Below are 16,417 nucleotides of genomic sequence, written 5' to 3'. Positions count from 1 at the left end.
CCAGAGATAAAAATGTAGCATTGTTTTGTTTGATAAAATCCATGTTTATATTCCGATGTAGGAACTGGGTTCTACAGTTAGAAGCCCTGATGTGTCTGGATGAGGTCTATATGCATACAATTAGGTGTAAAATGGTTGAGCAGCACGAGAGATATAATAAATAGTAGCAGCAACGTATATGGTGGGAGTGTGTGTATATATACATTATAGTCAATTAGCAGACACTCTTATCCAGAGTGACTTACAGACCAATTAGTGCCGTGCTCAAGGGCACATCTACAGATTTTTTCCCACGTAGTCGACTCGGGGATTCAAACCAGCGACCTTTCGGTTACTGGTCCAACACTCTTAGCCGCTAGGCTACCTGCTGCCCACACATTTATGTATCACTGTTGTGGACACTGGTTTCCATCTATAGAAAATAATCATAAGTTAATGTGGTCCGGTCTAGCTGCCTTTTTCATATTATCCTCAACCGGAACTGTCACTTTCCCCCCCCCCATGAGTTTTAGTTTTGATCCTTATCCCACTGGTGCAGCTGCTCACATTCTCATTCCTAAAGCTGAAAGATATGAGCTACAGTTGGAAAGTAATATATATATATTTTTGAGCCTGTTGGCAAATGTCTCCCAGTGGGACCTAGGCTGGTGAGGCCCACACTACTGTCCTGTGCATATACAGTATTTGCATACTAATATGATTACTGGGAGGTAATGGAGAGGGCATGGCCTTGCCTCGTTACACTCATCCCTTGGTTGTCAGGCAGAATTGTTTTTAAATGTCATCTGTTGAACCCCCCCCCCCCCCCCCCCCCCATCGCCCAAACGACCCATAATTTGCTAAAGAGACAACGCGTTCGGCCAGCAATTTGCATGATAATGAGTCACACGGATGAAAGCTGGGAAACACACATTACTCCATTGCTTGAATGCATTTGTATAATACACTTACCGTCCCTTGGCTTTGTGTGAGCTGTCTATAAACGCTACCCTCCAGTAGTAATTGCCCTGTGTGGTGTGCTGCATGACCTCTTCCTGACCCTTTGGGTATGGGGTTTGACCTATCAGGCCTCTGGGAATCATCTTTTTACAACAGAGCAATGCTATAAGCATGGGCTCAATCTCTGATGTGTGGGCTAACACACCACACTGCCAATTAGAGCTCTCCTAACTGATGCTAGTCTGGTGTTTCTTGGTATTTGACCTGCGTTTTCACAGTTCACACATCACGTCTTCCTCGCAAATCCCATATATTTTGTAGGCACTGTCAATCTGACTATTTCTTCTTCTCCCAGTCGGTCCTAGAGTAGTTGATGTCCAGTTCATGTCTGTATCGCCATTACTAATGTACAGTGCCGTCAAAGTATTCGGACACCTGGACTTTCTCCACATTTTGTTACGTTACAGACGTATTCTAAAAATGTATTAAATAGTTTTTTTTCTGCCCCATATCAATCTACACACAATACCCCATAATGGCAGGTTTTTAGAAATGTTTCAACATTTATAAAAATAAAAAACTTGAAAAAAAAACTTGAAATATCACATTTACATAAGTATTCAGGCCCTTTACTCAGTACTTTGTTGAAGTATCTTTGGCAGTGATTACAGCTTCGAGTCTTCTTGGGTATTGCGCCTTAAGCTTGGCACACCTGTATTTGGAGTTTCTCCCATTCTTCTCTGGATGGGGAGTGTCACTGCACAGCTATTTTCAGCTCTCTCCAGAGAGTCCGGGCATTGGCAGGGCCACTCATGGACATTCAGTGAATTGTCCCTAAGCCACCCCTGCATTCTCTTGGCTGTGTGCTTAGGGTTGTTGTCCTGTTGGAAGGTGAACCTTCGCCCTAGTCTGAGGTTTTGAGCACTCCCCCCGACCAAGGCCCTACTCCCCCCGATTGCTCAGTTTGGCCGGGCGTCCAGCTCTACGAGTTTTGGTGGTTCCAACCTTCTTCCATTTAAGAATGATGGAGGGCAGTGTGTTCTTGGGGACCCTCAATGCTGCAGAAATGTTTTGGTACCCTTCCCCAGATCTGTGCCTCGACAACCCTGTCTCGGAGCTCTCTGGACAATTCCTTAGACCTCATGGCTTGGTTTTTGCTCTGACATGCACTGTCAACTGTGGGTCCTTTCCAAATCATGTCCAATCAATTGAATTTACCACAGGTGGACTCCAAGTTGTAGAAACATCAAGGATAATAAATGGAAACAGGATGCACCTGAGCTCAATTTTGAGTCGTATAGAAAAAGGTCTGAATACTTATGTAAATAAGGTATTTCTGCTTATTTTTGTATTTTTAATACATTTGCAAATAAAGTATAATTATTATAATTAACCTTAATGAACCTTTTTAATAATAGACTTAGAGTTGACTCCACTGTGTGCCCAGAGTAGGATGCATTTTCCCACAGATGTTGATCCTAGACGTCTCAAAGCAGAATGCTGACATCAAAGATTCAATACCAGTAGGTTACACTCACCTCCTCCAACCCCCCATATCCCTGGTCACATCAGAGAGCTGTGTGCTCAGTGCTCAATATCAATGAGTCAGGAACCTTTGTGTTTCTCAGGCCGGGCACTCCAGAGGTACTGGTTCTGATGCCATGTTGTTCTGTGCTCCACTTCAAATGATGCCAGGGATAAGTGTGTATACAGGAAGAGCTCGGGGATAAAAGAGAACATGAAGGCCTACGTATCGACTACCAAGAAATAGTGAGAATAGTAAGGTATAAGAGTCTGATAGGTCAGATAATTGACAAGGAGAAAGATGTGAGATACGTACTGATGATCAGACTCTGTGACATTTGGATTTGAGACTGTGTGACATTTGGATTTGAGACTGTGTGACATTTGGATTTGAGACTGTGTGACATTTGGATTTGAGACTGTGTGACATTTGGATTTGAGACTGTGTGACATTTGGATTTGAGACTGTGTGACATTTGGATTTGAGACTGTGTGACATTTGGATTTGAGACTGTGTGACATTTGGATTTGAGACTGTGTGACATTTGGATTTGAAACTGTGTGACATTTGGATTTGAGACTGTGTGACATTTGGAACGCTAAGAGCTAACCATGGATATATGTTGACAAATCAGGGACAGGTAGCAAATCCGTGTAGCTTCCTTCAATACTCCAATGATGGATTGGTTGAATCCAGGTTAGAATTGCATACCGATCTAAACGCATGCACAAACGCACGCACGCACACTGAGCTTCCCAACAGCAGGGTCAGGGGCTGTGATGAATACATCTCAGTCCAGAGCAATTAAATATCTGCTGGATGAAGGAGGGTGCCTTAACGAATGGATAGATGGGGCCTTTATGGACAATTAAAACACCATCTGGCCCAAGGGACACATCTTTATTTTCACTCCCAGTTGACAACAACACAGCTGCTAAATTGGACTAAGTTGTGTTCTCACTAGCGGGATGTTTATAAGTAGCTTCTCGTTTATCAAGCAAATGTTTATCATAATACATACTCTCTAGCGTCATTTTGTCAGGCACACTCTGAGGAATGTTCTGAATTATTCAGACAGTGGCTGGCTAGTGAGAATGGACTATAAAGAAGCAACCTCTGACAACAGTTGTTGACATAAAGAAGAATTCACTTTGGTCCACTTCATAGGGATTAGAGTTAAGTTGAGGATTCAAGGACAAGCAATCCATCACCAAGAACTCTCTATCTTCTCTCGTCTCTCTTTCTCTCTCTCTCTCCATCATTTTTCATCTCTCTGCCATAACAACATCTCCTCCCCAGAGAGTTTCTCCGCTCCCTGTGTAAATGTTACAGTGGATATTGGACATTGGATGTGATGGACCACAGATGAGCTGTATCAAACATGATGCATTGTGTGCGTTCTCCCAGACTGTAAATTCCCAAATCGGCCCTCTGTCGTTGGGATTGATCCGTTGTGTCACCTCCAATTATTCTTACCACACACACACACACGTGTGAGGTCTTGTTGTGACATTGATTGCCATTGCCTTGCACGCTGAAGAAAGGCTCATACCCGAAGCGTTTGTGCGGCAAAAGAAATGTCAATTTAAGTTTATTTACCGGAGTGCTGTCCTATTTCTGTTCTGTAGATTGTGTACGAAGATTTACGTTTATATAAGGTGGAGTCGAGCACGTTGTTTATCTCTTCATTTCTTATCATTTTGGGGAAGCCAGAGTTGTGAAAGTAAACAGAAATGTAACAGGTGAAAATGGATTGCCGGTGTATGATAACAGAGGACAGTGCGAACACACTGTAATGCATACGGTTGTCCACTCACTACTGCGACGCCTGCTGAATGTGTCCAAGGCACAAATGTAATTACTGGATACAGACTGGACACTTCCATTTTTCCTACTGAAACAGAGCAAAAAAGCATGCACAGCCTAAACGCGCGCGCACACACACACACACACACACACACACACACACACACACACACACACACACACACACACACACACACACACCTATACCGACACACACACAGGGTTCGTGTTGAACCTGGACGGGTTTAGTTCTCCTGTGAGAGAGGTACTTAATCCACCCCCCCCACTACTCATCACACTCTACCTGACCTCAACATGAAACGATTCTATCTGGGGAGACATCACAGTAACAGAAACACTCCTCACAGTCCCTCAGTGTGTTATTAGACCAGTAAACAGAGAGAATGCTGCAATCACCATTGTTTCAGTCAATGTTTGTATTGTTTAACCAGGCTAACAGCCAGCCAGCCAGCCAGAGGTAATGTCATTGATGTCATTGGAGAAGGACTAGGGACGCGTCCCAAATGGGACCCTATTCCCTATATGGTCCACTACCAGGGCCCATAGGGGTCAAACGTGGTGCGCTGTACAGGGAATAGGGTGGCATTTGAGACACAAGCCAGGGTGTAGTACTGGTGTAATCTGGCTGTGCTCCCGTGCTGCAGCTGCAGACACTCAAGAGTGCATTTGAGCACTTCAATCAGAGCCAGGTCCTTGTTTGCGGTGTTTAACGGTTACTGTAAGCCCTTCCTGTTGATGAGATTGTCAGGTCTGCTGCTGAAAGGGACCACTGGGGTTAATTGCGCCCTCTGGGGAGGCACATCTCCAATCCTCCAAAGGCACACACACACACATACACACTCATGCATGTGTGCATTAACGCACGGACACACACACACAATAATTATATTTAAGCATAGTTATGTATAACTTGATGTCAAATCCCTCATCCCTCCGCTTTGGCCATTTTTTTTTTAAGGCTGCTCTGCAATAAGTGGTCTCGCTCAATCCCCAAATGGGCTTGATTTTGTTTTCGAGGGGGTTTTGCAGTCTCACAACATTTCACATTCAAGCCAAGACTACCGAGCGGATTCATCTCTGCTCCTCTAGCCCAATGCTGCCCTTTTATTTTTGCCACCTCATCTCCCCTGGCAGAAATGATCATTCTCCAAAAACAAGAGCAGCCCCAAACATCATTAAAAAATGAATGGAATTGTAAAAGCGTACAGGCTAAGCGCCGAATACCATTAGGGTTTTACAGGCAAAAAACAACATCCACAGATTGTGATTTGTTCCAGTGTAGTAGGATCCCACAGTTTTATGGATGTTTTGATGATTATTGATCGGTACATTTACCGTCGCGTTTAACAGCTCATCTTAATATAATGACTTTTTAATGGGAACGTTACGGCCTCCTTTAAAGGGATACTAGGTTTTAGCAATGAGTCCCCAGAATCAGGTGAATTTGTAGATACCAGTTGTATGTCTCTGTGTCCGGTATGAAGGAAGCTAGAGGTAGTTTCCCGAGCCAATGCTAACTAGCGTTACCCATAGTGCAATGACTTGAAGTCTATCTGCTAGCATGCTAGTAGATACCTATAGACTTCGCCATTGCGCTAACATTTATACTTATGACTAAGATCCAACTTTTTCTAAGTCTGAGATGGGGGACAAAGCCTATTTGAAGGGGAACCTATAGAGGCACCTATAGTCTAAAACCTGTCTGTTTTTCTCTACCTGCCTTTAAAGCGTCTTCAAAATGCAGGTGTGAATGGGCTTTAAATAAGTCTGAATAAGTACATACCAAATGATGAATTATTGATTTTCAAAAGATATTTTTTTAAATGTTTGTTTTTGTTCCGGACTGAATTGATCGTATTGGGTTGTGTAACGGTTTTTCGTTTGGGTTGGCGGAAATGTCCAACAGCCACAAATGAATTTGACAAGCAGCACATTAATTAATAACCCTCTAATAAAATGATCATAAGAAGGTTTTTATAAACCTTCATGCATGCCAAACTATTTCTCACTGACTGTGTGTGTCGACTGCAGTACCACTGTCTCCTCTTGGTCAGGTCTATATTCTCATTCTCTATAACCTAGATAACTCCCTGTGTTTTTTAGGGTGTAGGAGTGGACCCCCACACAGCCCTGGCCCTGTCCCCAGACTCCAAACTGGCCAAGGAGGAGGACCTCTTGTTCCCAGCCTCAGATGAGATGACCATCAGGATAGGTAGAGCAGGACCGCTCTCAGGCAAGCCTCCCTTCATATACCCACATCATTATCAGCAACCTCCCCCATCTACCTCTCAAACAAGCTATGGCAGGGACTCAACTGAAAAACCATTTAAAACCATGAGTCTCATTTCTCTGATGGCTTGCTCTTGGATATTCCTCTCGCTCTCTCCTTTCTCTTCTTTCTCATCTTACCAATCAATATCTGTACTGGCTTCCTGTGGCGCTTGAATCATCTCATCGGTGTTATTTGTTTGATGTTTTTCTGCTGGTTTTATTTATTTATTTCGAAACATAAACGCGTACGCCCCCCTACGACACAAAACATTACTCACAATTAGAGTCACAGAGCATAGGGCAAAATAACTCTTAGATTTAATAGCCAATTCTCACATTCTCTATGTTAATAGGCATCGTGAATTGGTTTAGATGGATATTGAGAACGGATTTATCAATACTGTGACAATATACTAACAGAAAATAGGATATGGTTGGTGTGCCAATCATTGACAGCTTTGGTTTGATTCAGCGTTCGGGACGTTAATGGCTTGCATAATAGTGAAGCCTGCAGCGATTATTAACTTGATCCCTGCGCATGGTGCTCAGTTTGGTTAATTCACTGAGCCAAACAAGTGGAAAGATTTAATTTAGACTATAGGAATATACAGTGGGTGAATCATTTACTGTGACCCCCTCCTCCCTCATGTACTGTCACAGGGATCCACTCCAGCCATGCGTCCACTGATGATGATGATGATGCCTGTCTTGCAGTTGTTCGGCCAGAGCCTGGTTGAAGTCACTCTGGGAGGCCATGTTTTTAAGTTGGGATGACAGACACGTTAAGAAAGGGGAAGGATATGTGACATGCACTGTATTTAGAGGGGATGTGCAGTGCGTCACAGTTATGTCAGCTGGATGTTGACCATAATGAGCATATTGACCGACCGCAGATGGATTCAATCGGGAACACGACCCTCGTTTCAAAAGGACTCGTCAGCGGCGGTGACATGAACCGTTTTCTTGATCCTCTCAGTCCAACTCCTGTAGTAAATTCGCATTCATTACCGTCAGGTGTAATTGCTCAAAGCATCCCTACAGCATGTAGATGATAACGTAGATTTGGAGCACATATTGAAGCAGTTCCCTCTTTACTCAATGTGGATGTAGACATCCTAAGGTACATTGTGTTTATATACAAAAGTATGTAGACACCCCTTCAAATTAGTGGATTTGGCTATTTCAGCCACACCCAATGCTGACAGGTGTATAAAATCGAGTGTACAGCCATGCAATCTTCAAAGACACACATTTGCAGTAGAATGGCCTTACTGAAGAGCTCAGTGACTTTCAAGTGAAGTGGTAGGCCACACAAGCTCACAGAACGGGACCGCCGAGTGCTGAAGTGAGCAGCACGTAAAAATTGTATGTCCTTGTGTGTGGCCGAGCAGCTGCATACAAGCCTGAGATCACCATGCGCAATGCCAACTGTCGACTGGAGTGGTGTAAAGCTCGCCGCCATTGGACTCGGGGGCAGTAGAGTGACATCACGCTTCACCATCTGGCATTCTGCCGGACGAATTTGGGTTTGGCGGATGCCAGGAGAACGCCACCTGCCCGAATGCATAGTGCCAACTGTAAAGTTTGGTGGATCAGGAATAATGGTCTGGGGCTGTTTTTCATGGTTCAGCTCCTTTGGCTCCTTAGTTCCAGTGAAAGGACATGTTAATGCTACAACATACAATGACTTTCTAGACGATTCTGTGCTTCAAACTTTGTGTTTCAGCATGACAATGCCCCAGTGCACAAAACAAGGTCCATACAGAAATAGTTTAAGGTCGGTGTGCAAGAACTTGACTGGCCTGCACAGAACCCTGACCTCAACCCCATCTAACACTTTTGGGATGAATTGGAACGCTGACTGCGAGCCAGGCCTAATCCCTCAACATCAGTGCCCAACCTCACGAATGCTTTTTTGGCTGAATGGATGCAAGGGTCCAAAGCAATGTTCCCATCATCGAGTGCAGGTATTCCTAAACGGAGGTACGCGCAATGCCTCCGGGGGTACGGCATTGCGCGTACCTGCTCGAAAAAAGTAAGGCCAGAGACACATACCAGCTCTTTTGGAAGTACTGCTACTACCAGCAGAACGAAACCTGCACCTGTCGATGACACAAGTTGTTCTGCTTCTACGAGCACATCCAATGCTAGCATCAGTAATTCTACATTTGTTTGTAATTGTTTAATAATGAATAATATTTAAATATTAATTGTTAATAATTTTGGAATGAGATGTTTAACGAGCAGGTGTCCACATACTTTTGTATTCTACACTCCACAACCTGCTGTGATGGTTTCACTGTGGGGCAGCTTGCTCTACTCTGATTGGTGTTAGTGAATCGCCTTAGCCCGGATTACTCAGTAGTGTATGACTGTATTGTTCAGTGTGTGTGGTGTTAGCCAGCATGCTTCTATAAATATGTTATATACAGAATGCAAGAGAGATTTAGGCTAGACAGAGTGGAGAATTCCACTAAAGCAGCACAAAAGCTCTCCTCTCTCTCTCCCTCTGTCTGTCTTGGATACATGGGCCTTATAGCCTAAACCTATTTAGAGATATATAATGCTCCTTAACTATCTAGTGTCTTGCTGTTTTAAAAAAACGTATGTATTCCCTTTCTCCAACTGATAGGCTATGAATATGAATTTGGGTTAGGCTATGCTTTCATCAAGTTTTTTGTTACAATTATGGCTTTCTCCCGATCAAACCATGATTTGAATCTAACGGAGTTCTATCTCAAAGGTGTTTGAACATCCTAAATGTGAGGTAGCCAGTGGACTAATAATGAGAGTAAAACTAACTATATCAATGGCCAATATACATTTTAAGCTTATTAAGAAAAAAATTATCTGTGTCTGCCTGAAAAATCTCTCCATGTGTGGTTGAAAACCAAATGGCCAATAACCTGGGTGATCAAATACTCCCTCAGCAATATGAAGTGAAACACACACACACACACACACACACACCGCAAACACTGTATACGCATTGTGAATGTAACTTTTGAGAGTAGTTTTGGGACAGAACTGATGAGTCCAGGTATCTTGTTATCTTCTGTGCTTCCTCCTCCCCATGCTACTTCTGCCCCTTCTCCCCTATTCTGTCTCTTGATTGGTCCGTCTCAGATGGTGAATTGTGATTGGAGTTTTCTCTGTTGATTATCTTCCTGGGTTCCTTCTCTTAGTGTTTAATGGTACCTACCTGTTTAACCGTGATTCCTTTCCTAGCCATCACAGAAAACCAACAGCAACTTCTTTTTTTTAAATCGAAAACTGTGTGGTATATGAATGTGGACGGTACGTATTGCCATTGTTGACACTAACCAATCACATGCATAATGTTTTGATTTAATGACTGATTTTTTTGTGACAAGCTAAGGGCTGCCTAACATGCTTGTAACTGACTGTCTTGTCAACCATATCAATATCCAAGGCAGATTGGGGAAGCCAGTGAACCCTATAGCATCATGTAGCTACAATCCCAATGGTTTGAAGCCAGTCTAGCTCTGCTGGTCTCTCTATATATATATATATATAGACCAGCAGAGCTAGACTGGCTTCAAACCATTGGGATTGTAAATACATTGAAATACTGAGCAATATTGTATGCAAAAAAAAAAAATATATATATATATATTTTTTGCATACAATATTGCTCAGTATTTCAATGTATTTATTTTACATTCTTTATCAAGGGTGTGAGTAATTTCGGACCCCACTGTATATCCCTCATACTTTATGCATGAGACTTACTGAATAATTCACTCTGTATTTGGTGAGAATCAAAGCTACTCGCTGGGACGATCCGCGTGTTTGCTTCTTTTCTGTAATGGGGTTAAAAGAGAAGGCTACATCTTAAAGGGATGGTTCACTTTTTTGTGTTTTTAACTTCTTTTCAAACTTGGCAGGCTGTCGTTGTTTCCTCCAAAGCATTTTAAAAGTGTGTTTGCTGGTTATTTAGAAACTACAAAGAAGTGAGCTGTCCTTTTTTAAGGTTTAAGTCCCATTCCAGTACATCAAGCACAGCTACCCTTCTCTTTAAGAGTTGTTAACAGGACAGGCTCTCCAGACTTGTTTTGGTCACACCATTTAGGGCAAGCGATAAGATGGTCACCTCAAAGTGTTGACCGAGTAGGGACTGGGGGGGTAAACACAACACACTAATGCCAAATCTTGGTTTTTAATTATCGTCTTATGTCTTAAGAAGAAGAGCAGTACTGTCTCTGATTTCTACCTACTATGCCACAAGTAGATTTTTGAAGACTTTTCAGGTCGTCGGGTTGGTATTTTAGCTCACTGTGCGTGAGTTGTGGTCTATGTCTGAGTGTTTGCGGGTGACTTGGCAGGTGAGATTAACTGAAACGAGAGTAGAGGAGAAAGGTTGGAGTGGGACTCCTCCCTCTCTGCATGTCGTTGAGGAGACAACCTACCCAGAATGCTCAGTGGCATTAAAGGACAGTCTGAATGGAGGAGACCTTTCTGGTCACAGCACCCAGGAGCAGATAGGGAGACTTATAAAACAAACACAGATCTATGAAGCAGCCAGAAGGATGTTTGTTATACAATTGATTTATGTTCTTGTTGAATTAGCAAACAGTCTCAATATGATTTGCTCCTCACATGTCCTACCGATTACAAAGAGGCAAAGGCGGGCACAGGATTGTAGCCAATAATGCACCTTCTGTATCCATGCAAGACTGTTAGTTGTTCTTGCTCTCGCTCTCGCTCTCTCTTGCTCTCGCTCTCCCTCTCTCTTTCTTTCTTTGCATAGATGAGGTTTTACAGGAGGGGACGAGGGCCCATTGGGGTTCTGTATACCCTTATCATTACACAACACATTGTAGTCCCATTCACAGGAACAGGACACACAATGGGAGTATCGCTCAGCTCTGTCCCTCCTTCGTCTGCCCAGTATGTGGTGTGTGCGTGCATTGGTGTGCTCAAGGGTGATCGTGTGTGCGCAAGCGAGTGGGGGAGTGAGTGAGTGTGAGTGTGAGTGTGAGTGTGAGTGTGAGTGTGTGTGAGTGTGAGTGTGTGTGAGTGTGAGTGTGTGTGTGAGTGTGTGTGAGTGTGAGTGTGTGTGAGTGTGAGTGTGTGTGAGTGTGAGTGTGTGTGAGTGTGAGTGTGAGTGTGTGTGAGTGAGTGAGTGAGTGAGGGAGTGTGAGGGAGTGAGTGAGTTTGAGTGTGTGAGGGAGTATGAGTGGGGGAGTGAGTGAGTGTGAGGGGAGGGAGTGAGTGAGTATGAGTGTGAGGGATTGAGTGTGTGAGGGAGTATGAGTGGGTGAGTGTGAGGGAGTGAGTGTGAGGGAGTGGGAGTGAGTGAGGGAGTGGGAGTGAGGGAGTGGGAGTGAGTGGGAGTGAGTGTGAGGGAGGGAGTGAGTGTGAGGGAGGGAGTGAGTGTGAGGGAGGGAGTGAGTGTGAGGGAGGGAGTGAGTGTGAGGGAGGGAGTGAGTGTGAGGGAGGGAGTGAGTGTGAGGGAGGGAGTGAGTGTGAGGGAGGGAGTGAGTGTGAGGGAGGGAGTGAGTGTGAGGGAGGGAGTGAGTGTGAGGGAGGGAGTGAGTGTGAGGGAGGGAGTGAGTGTGAGGGAGGGAGTGAGTGAGTGTGAGGGAGGGAGTGAGTGTGCGGGAGGGAGTGAGTGTGCGGGAGGGAGTGAGTGAGTGTGAGGGAGTATGAGTGTGAGGGAGTATGAGTGGGGGAGTGAGTGTGAGTGTGAGGGATTGAGTGTGTGAGGGAGTATGAGTGGGTGAGTGTGAGGGAGTGAGTGTGAGGGAGTGGGAGTGAGTGAGTGAGGGAGTGGGAGTGAGGGAGTGGGAGTGAGTGTGAGGGAGTGGGAGTGAGTGTGAGGGAGTGGGAGTGAGTGTGAGGGAGGGAGTGAGTGTGAGGGAGGGAGTGAGTGTGAGGGAGGGAGTGAGTGTGAGGGAGGGAGTGAGTGTGAGGGAGGGAGTGAGTGTGAGGGAGGGAGTGAGTGTGAGGGAGGGAGTGAGTGTGAGGGAGTGAGTGTGAGGGAGTGAGTGAGTGTGAGGGAGTGAGTGAGTGTGAGGGAGTGAGTGAGTGTGAGGGAGGGAGTGAGTGTGAGGGAGTGAGTGTGAGGGAGGGAGTGAGTGTGCGGGAGGGAGTGAGTGTGCGGGAGGGAGTGAGTGAGTGTGAGGGAGTATGAGTGGGGGAGTGAGTGTGAGTGTGAGTGTGTGAGGGAGTATGAGTGGGGGAGTGAGTGTGAGTGTGAGTGAGTGAGTATGAGTGGGTGAGGGAGTGTGGGAGTGAGGGAGGGAGTGTGAGTATGAGTGAGGGAGGGAGTGTGAGTATGAGTGAGGGTGTGAGTGTGAGAGTATGTGTGAGTGGTAAGTGAGAGAAACAAACACCATTGTAAATACACCCCATATTTGTTTATTTATTTTCCCTTTTGTCCTTTAACTATTTGCACATTACAACACTAAATAGACATAATAAGACATTTGAAATGTCTTTATTATTTTGGAACTTCTGTGAGTGTAACGTTTACTGTTGATTTCACTTTTGTTTATTATCTGTTTCACTTGCTTTGGCAATGTACACATGTTTCCCATGCCAATAATGTACACACGTTTCCCATGCCAATAATGTACACACGTTTCCCATGCCAATAATGTACACATGTTTCCCATGCCAATAATGTACACATGTTTCCCATGCCAATAATGTACACACGTTTCCCATGCCAATAATGTACACATGTTTCCCATGCCAATAATGTACACATGTTTCCCATGCCAATAATGTACACATGTTTCCCATGCCAATAATGTACACATGTTTCCCATGCCAATAATGTACACATGTTTCCCATGCCAATAATGTACACACGTTTCCCATGCCAATAATGTACACACATGTTTCCCATGCCAATAATGTACACATGTTTCCCATGCCAATAATGTACACATGTTTCCCATGCCAATAATGTACACACGTTTCCCATGCCAATAATGTACACACGTTTCCCATGCCAATAATGTACACACGTTTCCCATGCCAATAATGTACACACGTTTCCCATGCCAATAATGTACACACGTTTCCCATGCCAATAATGTACACACGTTTCCCATGCCAATAATGTACACACGTTTCCCATGCCAATAATGTACACACGTTTCCCATGCCAATAATGTACACACGTTTCCCATGCCAATAATGTACACACGTTTCCCATGCCAATAATGTACACACGTTTCCCATGCCAATAATGTACACACGTTTCCCATGCCAATAATGTACACACGTTTCCCATGCCAATAATGTACACACGTTTCCCATGCCAATAATGTACACACGTTTCCCATGCCAATAATGTACACACGTTTCCCATGCCAATAATGTACACACGTTTCCCATGCCAATAATGTACACACGTTTCCCATGCCAATAATGTACACACGTTTCCCATGCCAATAATGTACACACGTTTCCCATGCCAATAATGTACACACGTTTCCCATGCCAATAATGTACACACGTTTCCCATGCCAATAATGTACACACGTTTCCCATGCCAATAATGTACACACGTTTCCCATGCCAATAATGTACACACGTTTCCCATGCCAATAATGTACACACGTTTCCCATGCCAATAATGTACACACACGTTTCCCATGCCAATAATGTACACACGTTTCCCATGCCAATAATGTACACACGTTTCCCATGCCAATAATGTACACACACGTTTCCCATGCCAATAATGTACACACACGTTTCCCATGCCAATAATGTACACACACGTTTCCCATGCCAATAATGTACACACACGTTTCCCATGCCAATAATGTACACACACGTTTCCCATGCCAATAATGTACACACACGTTTCCCATGCCAATAATGTACACACACGTTTCCCATGCCAATAATGTACACACACGTTTCCCATGCCAATAATGTACACACACGTTTCCCATGCCAATAATGTACACACACGTTTCCCATGCCAATAATGTACACACACGTTTCCCATGCCAATAATGTACACACACGTTTCCCATGCCAATAATGTACACACACGTTTCCCATGCCAATAATGTACACACACGTTTCCCATGCCAATAATGTACACACACGTTTCCCATGCCAATAATGTACACACACGTTTCCCATGCCAATAATGTACACACACGTTTCCCATGCCAATAATGTACACACACGTTTCCCATGCCAATAATGTACACACACGTTTCCCATGCCAATAATGTACACACACGTTTCCCATGCCAATAATGTACACACACGTTTCCCATGCCAATAAAGCCGCTTAAATTGAAATTGAATGGAGAGAAAGAATAGAGACACTCATGGCGACACACTCATGGCGACACACTCATGGCGACACACTCATGGCGACACACTCATGGCGACACACTCATGGCGACACACTCATGGCGACACACTCATGGCGACACACTCATGGCGACACTCTCAGAGACACTCTCAGAGACACTCTCAGAGACACTCTCAGAGACACTCTCAGAGACACGCACTCTGAGAGACACGCACTCTGAGAGACACGCACTCTGAGAGACACGCACTCTGAGAGACACGCACTCTGAGAGACACGCACTCTGAGAGACACGCACTCTGAGAGACACGCACTCTGAGAGACACGCACTCTGAGAGACACGCACTCTGAGAGACACGCACTCTGAGAGACACGCACTCTGAGTAAATAACAACTCTCCTCCTTCATAAGGATACATTATTTATTCTGTTTAGTGCCTCACTTCCACTGGGAATCAAGATAAATGTAAAAAACATCACAGCATTTGGTTCCCACTGCACTTTTCCCAGGTTGGCTTGATGCTCCCCAATCAAAAAAAACAAGATCAAAAATTGCCAGTAACCAAGAAACTAAAGTTGGTTGTTGAGTTTGTGAAAAGTTAAAGGATGGTTTCTAATAGTCTCTATTAAAGGCACAGGGATGGGGATTGGTAATAAGAATGGAAACTAGGGGAGGGTGTGTGCGTGCACAGGGGAGGGGGGGTATAGGACAAGGATACGTCAGGTGAGAGGTTGGGGGAGGGAATTCTGTTTTTTAACGGCCTCTGTAGGTTGTTTAAAGGCATGAAGATGTGGAACTATATTAAGGAAGGTGATAACGGGAGGTTGGGTGCTTTGAGGGAAGGGAGGGGCTGTAGTGTGTGTGACTGAAGAATGTACGTCACAAGGTGGAGGGCGGAAAGTATTTATATTTTCAAATCAAATTCAAATGTGTTAGTCACATGCTTCGTAAACAGCAGGTGTGGACTAACAGTGACATGTTTACTTACAGGCCTTTCCCAATTATGCAGAGAAAAATATAATCAAGTCTATTAATAGAGAAGTAAAACACGTAATAATAAATACACAATGAGTAACGAGCACTTGGCTATATGCAAGGGGTACCAGTACTGAGTCCATGTGCTGGGGTACGAGGCAATTGAGCTAGATATGTACACATAACTAGGAATAAGAGGGGTGGTTGGGGGGAGTTAGGTGTAGGGATGTAGTGTTATTCAAAGATGTGGGCAAATGCTGAATGTTTGGTAAGCTGTTTGGCTGCTAGTGGCGGGTGAGTAATGTCAACACTCAGCTAACTACACCAATTTAGCATAACAGGCACGCAAACAATGTTTCTGTGTTTTTAAGCTTCACTGCATTCCTGTCGAGGTGGCAGAGGCATGAAGGCACCCTGCAGTGATGTGTTAATTAGCTGAGAGCTAGAGTGGGGTCTGAAATGATTGACACCCTTGATGAAGAGGCGCAAAAATGACTGTATAAAATACATAATTCAAATACCGAGCTATATTGTATGCTAAACAAAATGGATATTTTATACTAATGCAA

At 44.2% G+C, this 16,417-nt stretch overlaps 1 protein-coding gene across 2 annotated transcripts in view; it reads left to right on the top strand.

Annotated features, from left to right (window-relative positions):
- The window catches only part of slc39a11 (solute carrier family 39, member 11), a 127,763-nt gene that overhangs the window by 59,457 nt on the left and 51,889 nt on the right, over positions 1–16,417 (top strand). The window contains exon 5 of one of the 2 annotated variants that reach the window (XM_020453529.2): positions 6,395–6,503. In XM_020453529.2, coding sequence (XP_020309118.2) covers positions 6,395–6,503 — 109 coding nt within the window. Of the gene's footprint in view, positions 1–6,394; positions 6,525–16,417 lie in introns of both variants that reach the window. The other variant, XM_020453528.2, reaches the window with a different exon arrangement.

This window comes from Oncorhynchus kisutch, linkage group LG20 (genome assembly GCF_002021735.2).
Source record: "Oncorhynchus kisutch isolate 150728-3 linkage group LG20, Okis_V2, whole genome shotgun sequence".
Lineage (NCBI taxonomy): Eukaryota > Metazoa > Chordata > Actinopteri > Salmoniformes > Salmonidae > Oncorhynchus > Oncorhynchus kisutch.
Note: the sequence above shows the minus strand (reverse complement) of the source record. Positions and strands in the feature narration are given on the sequence as shown.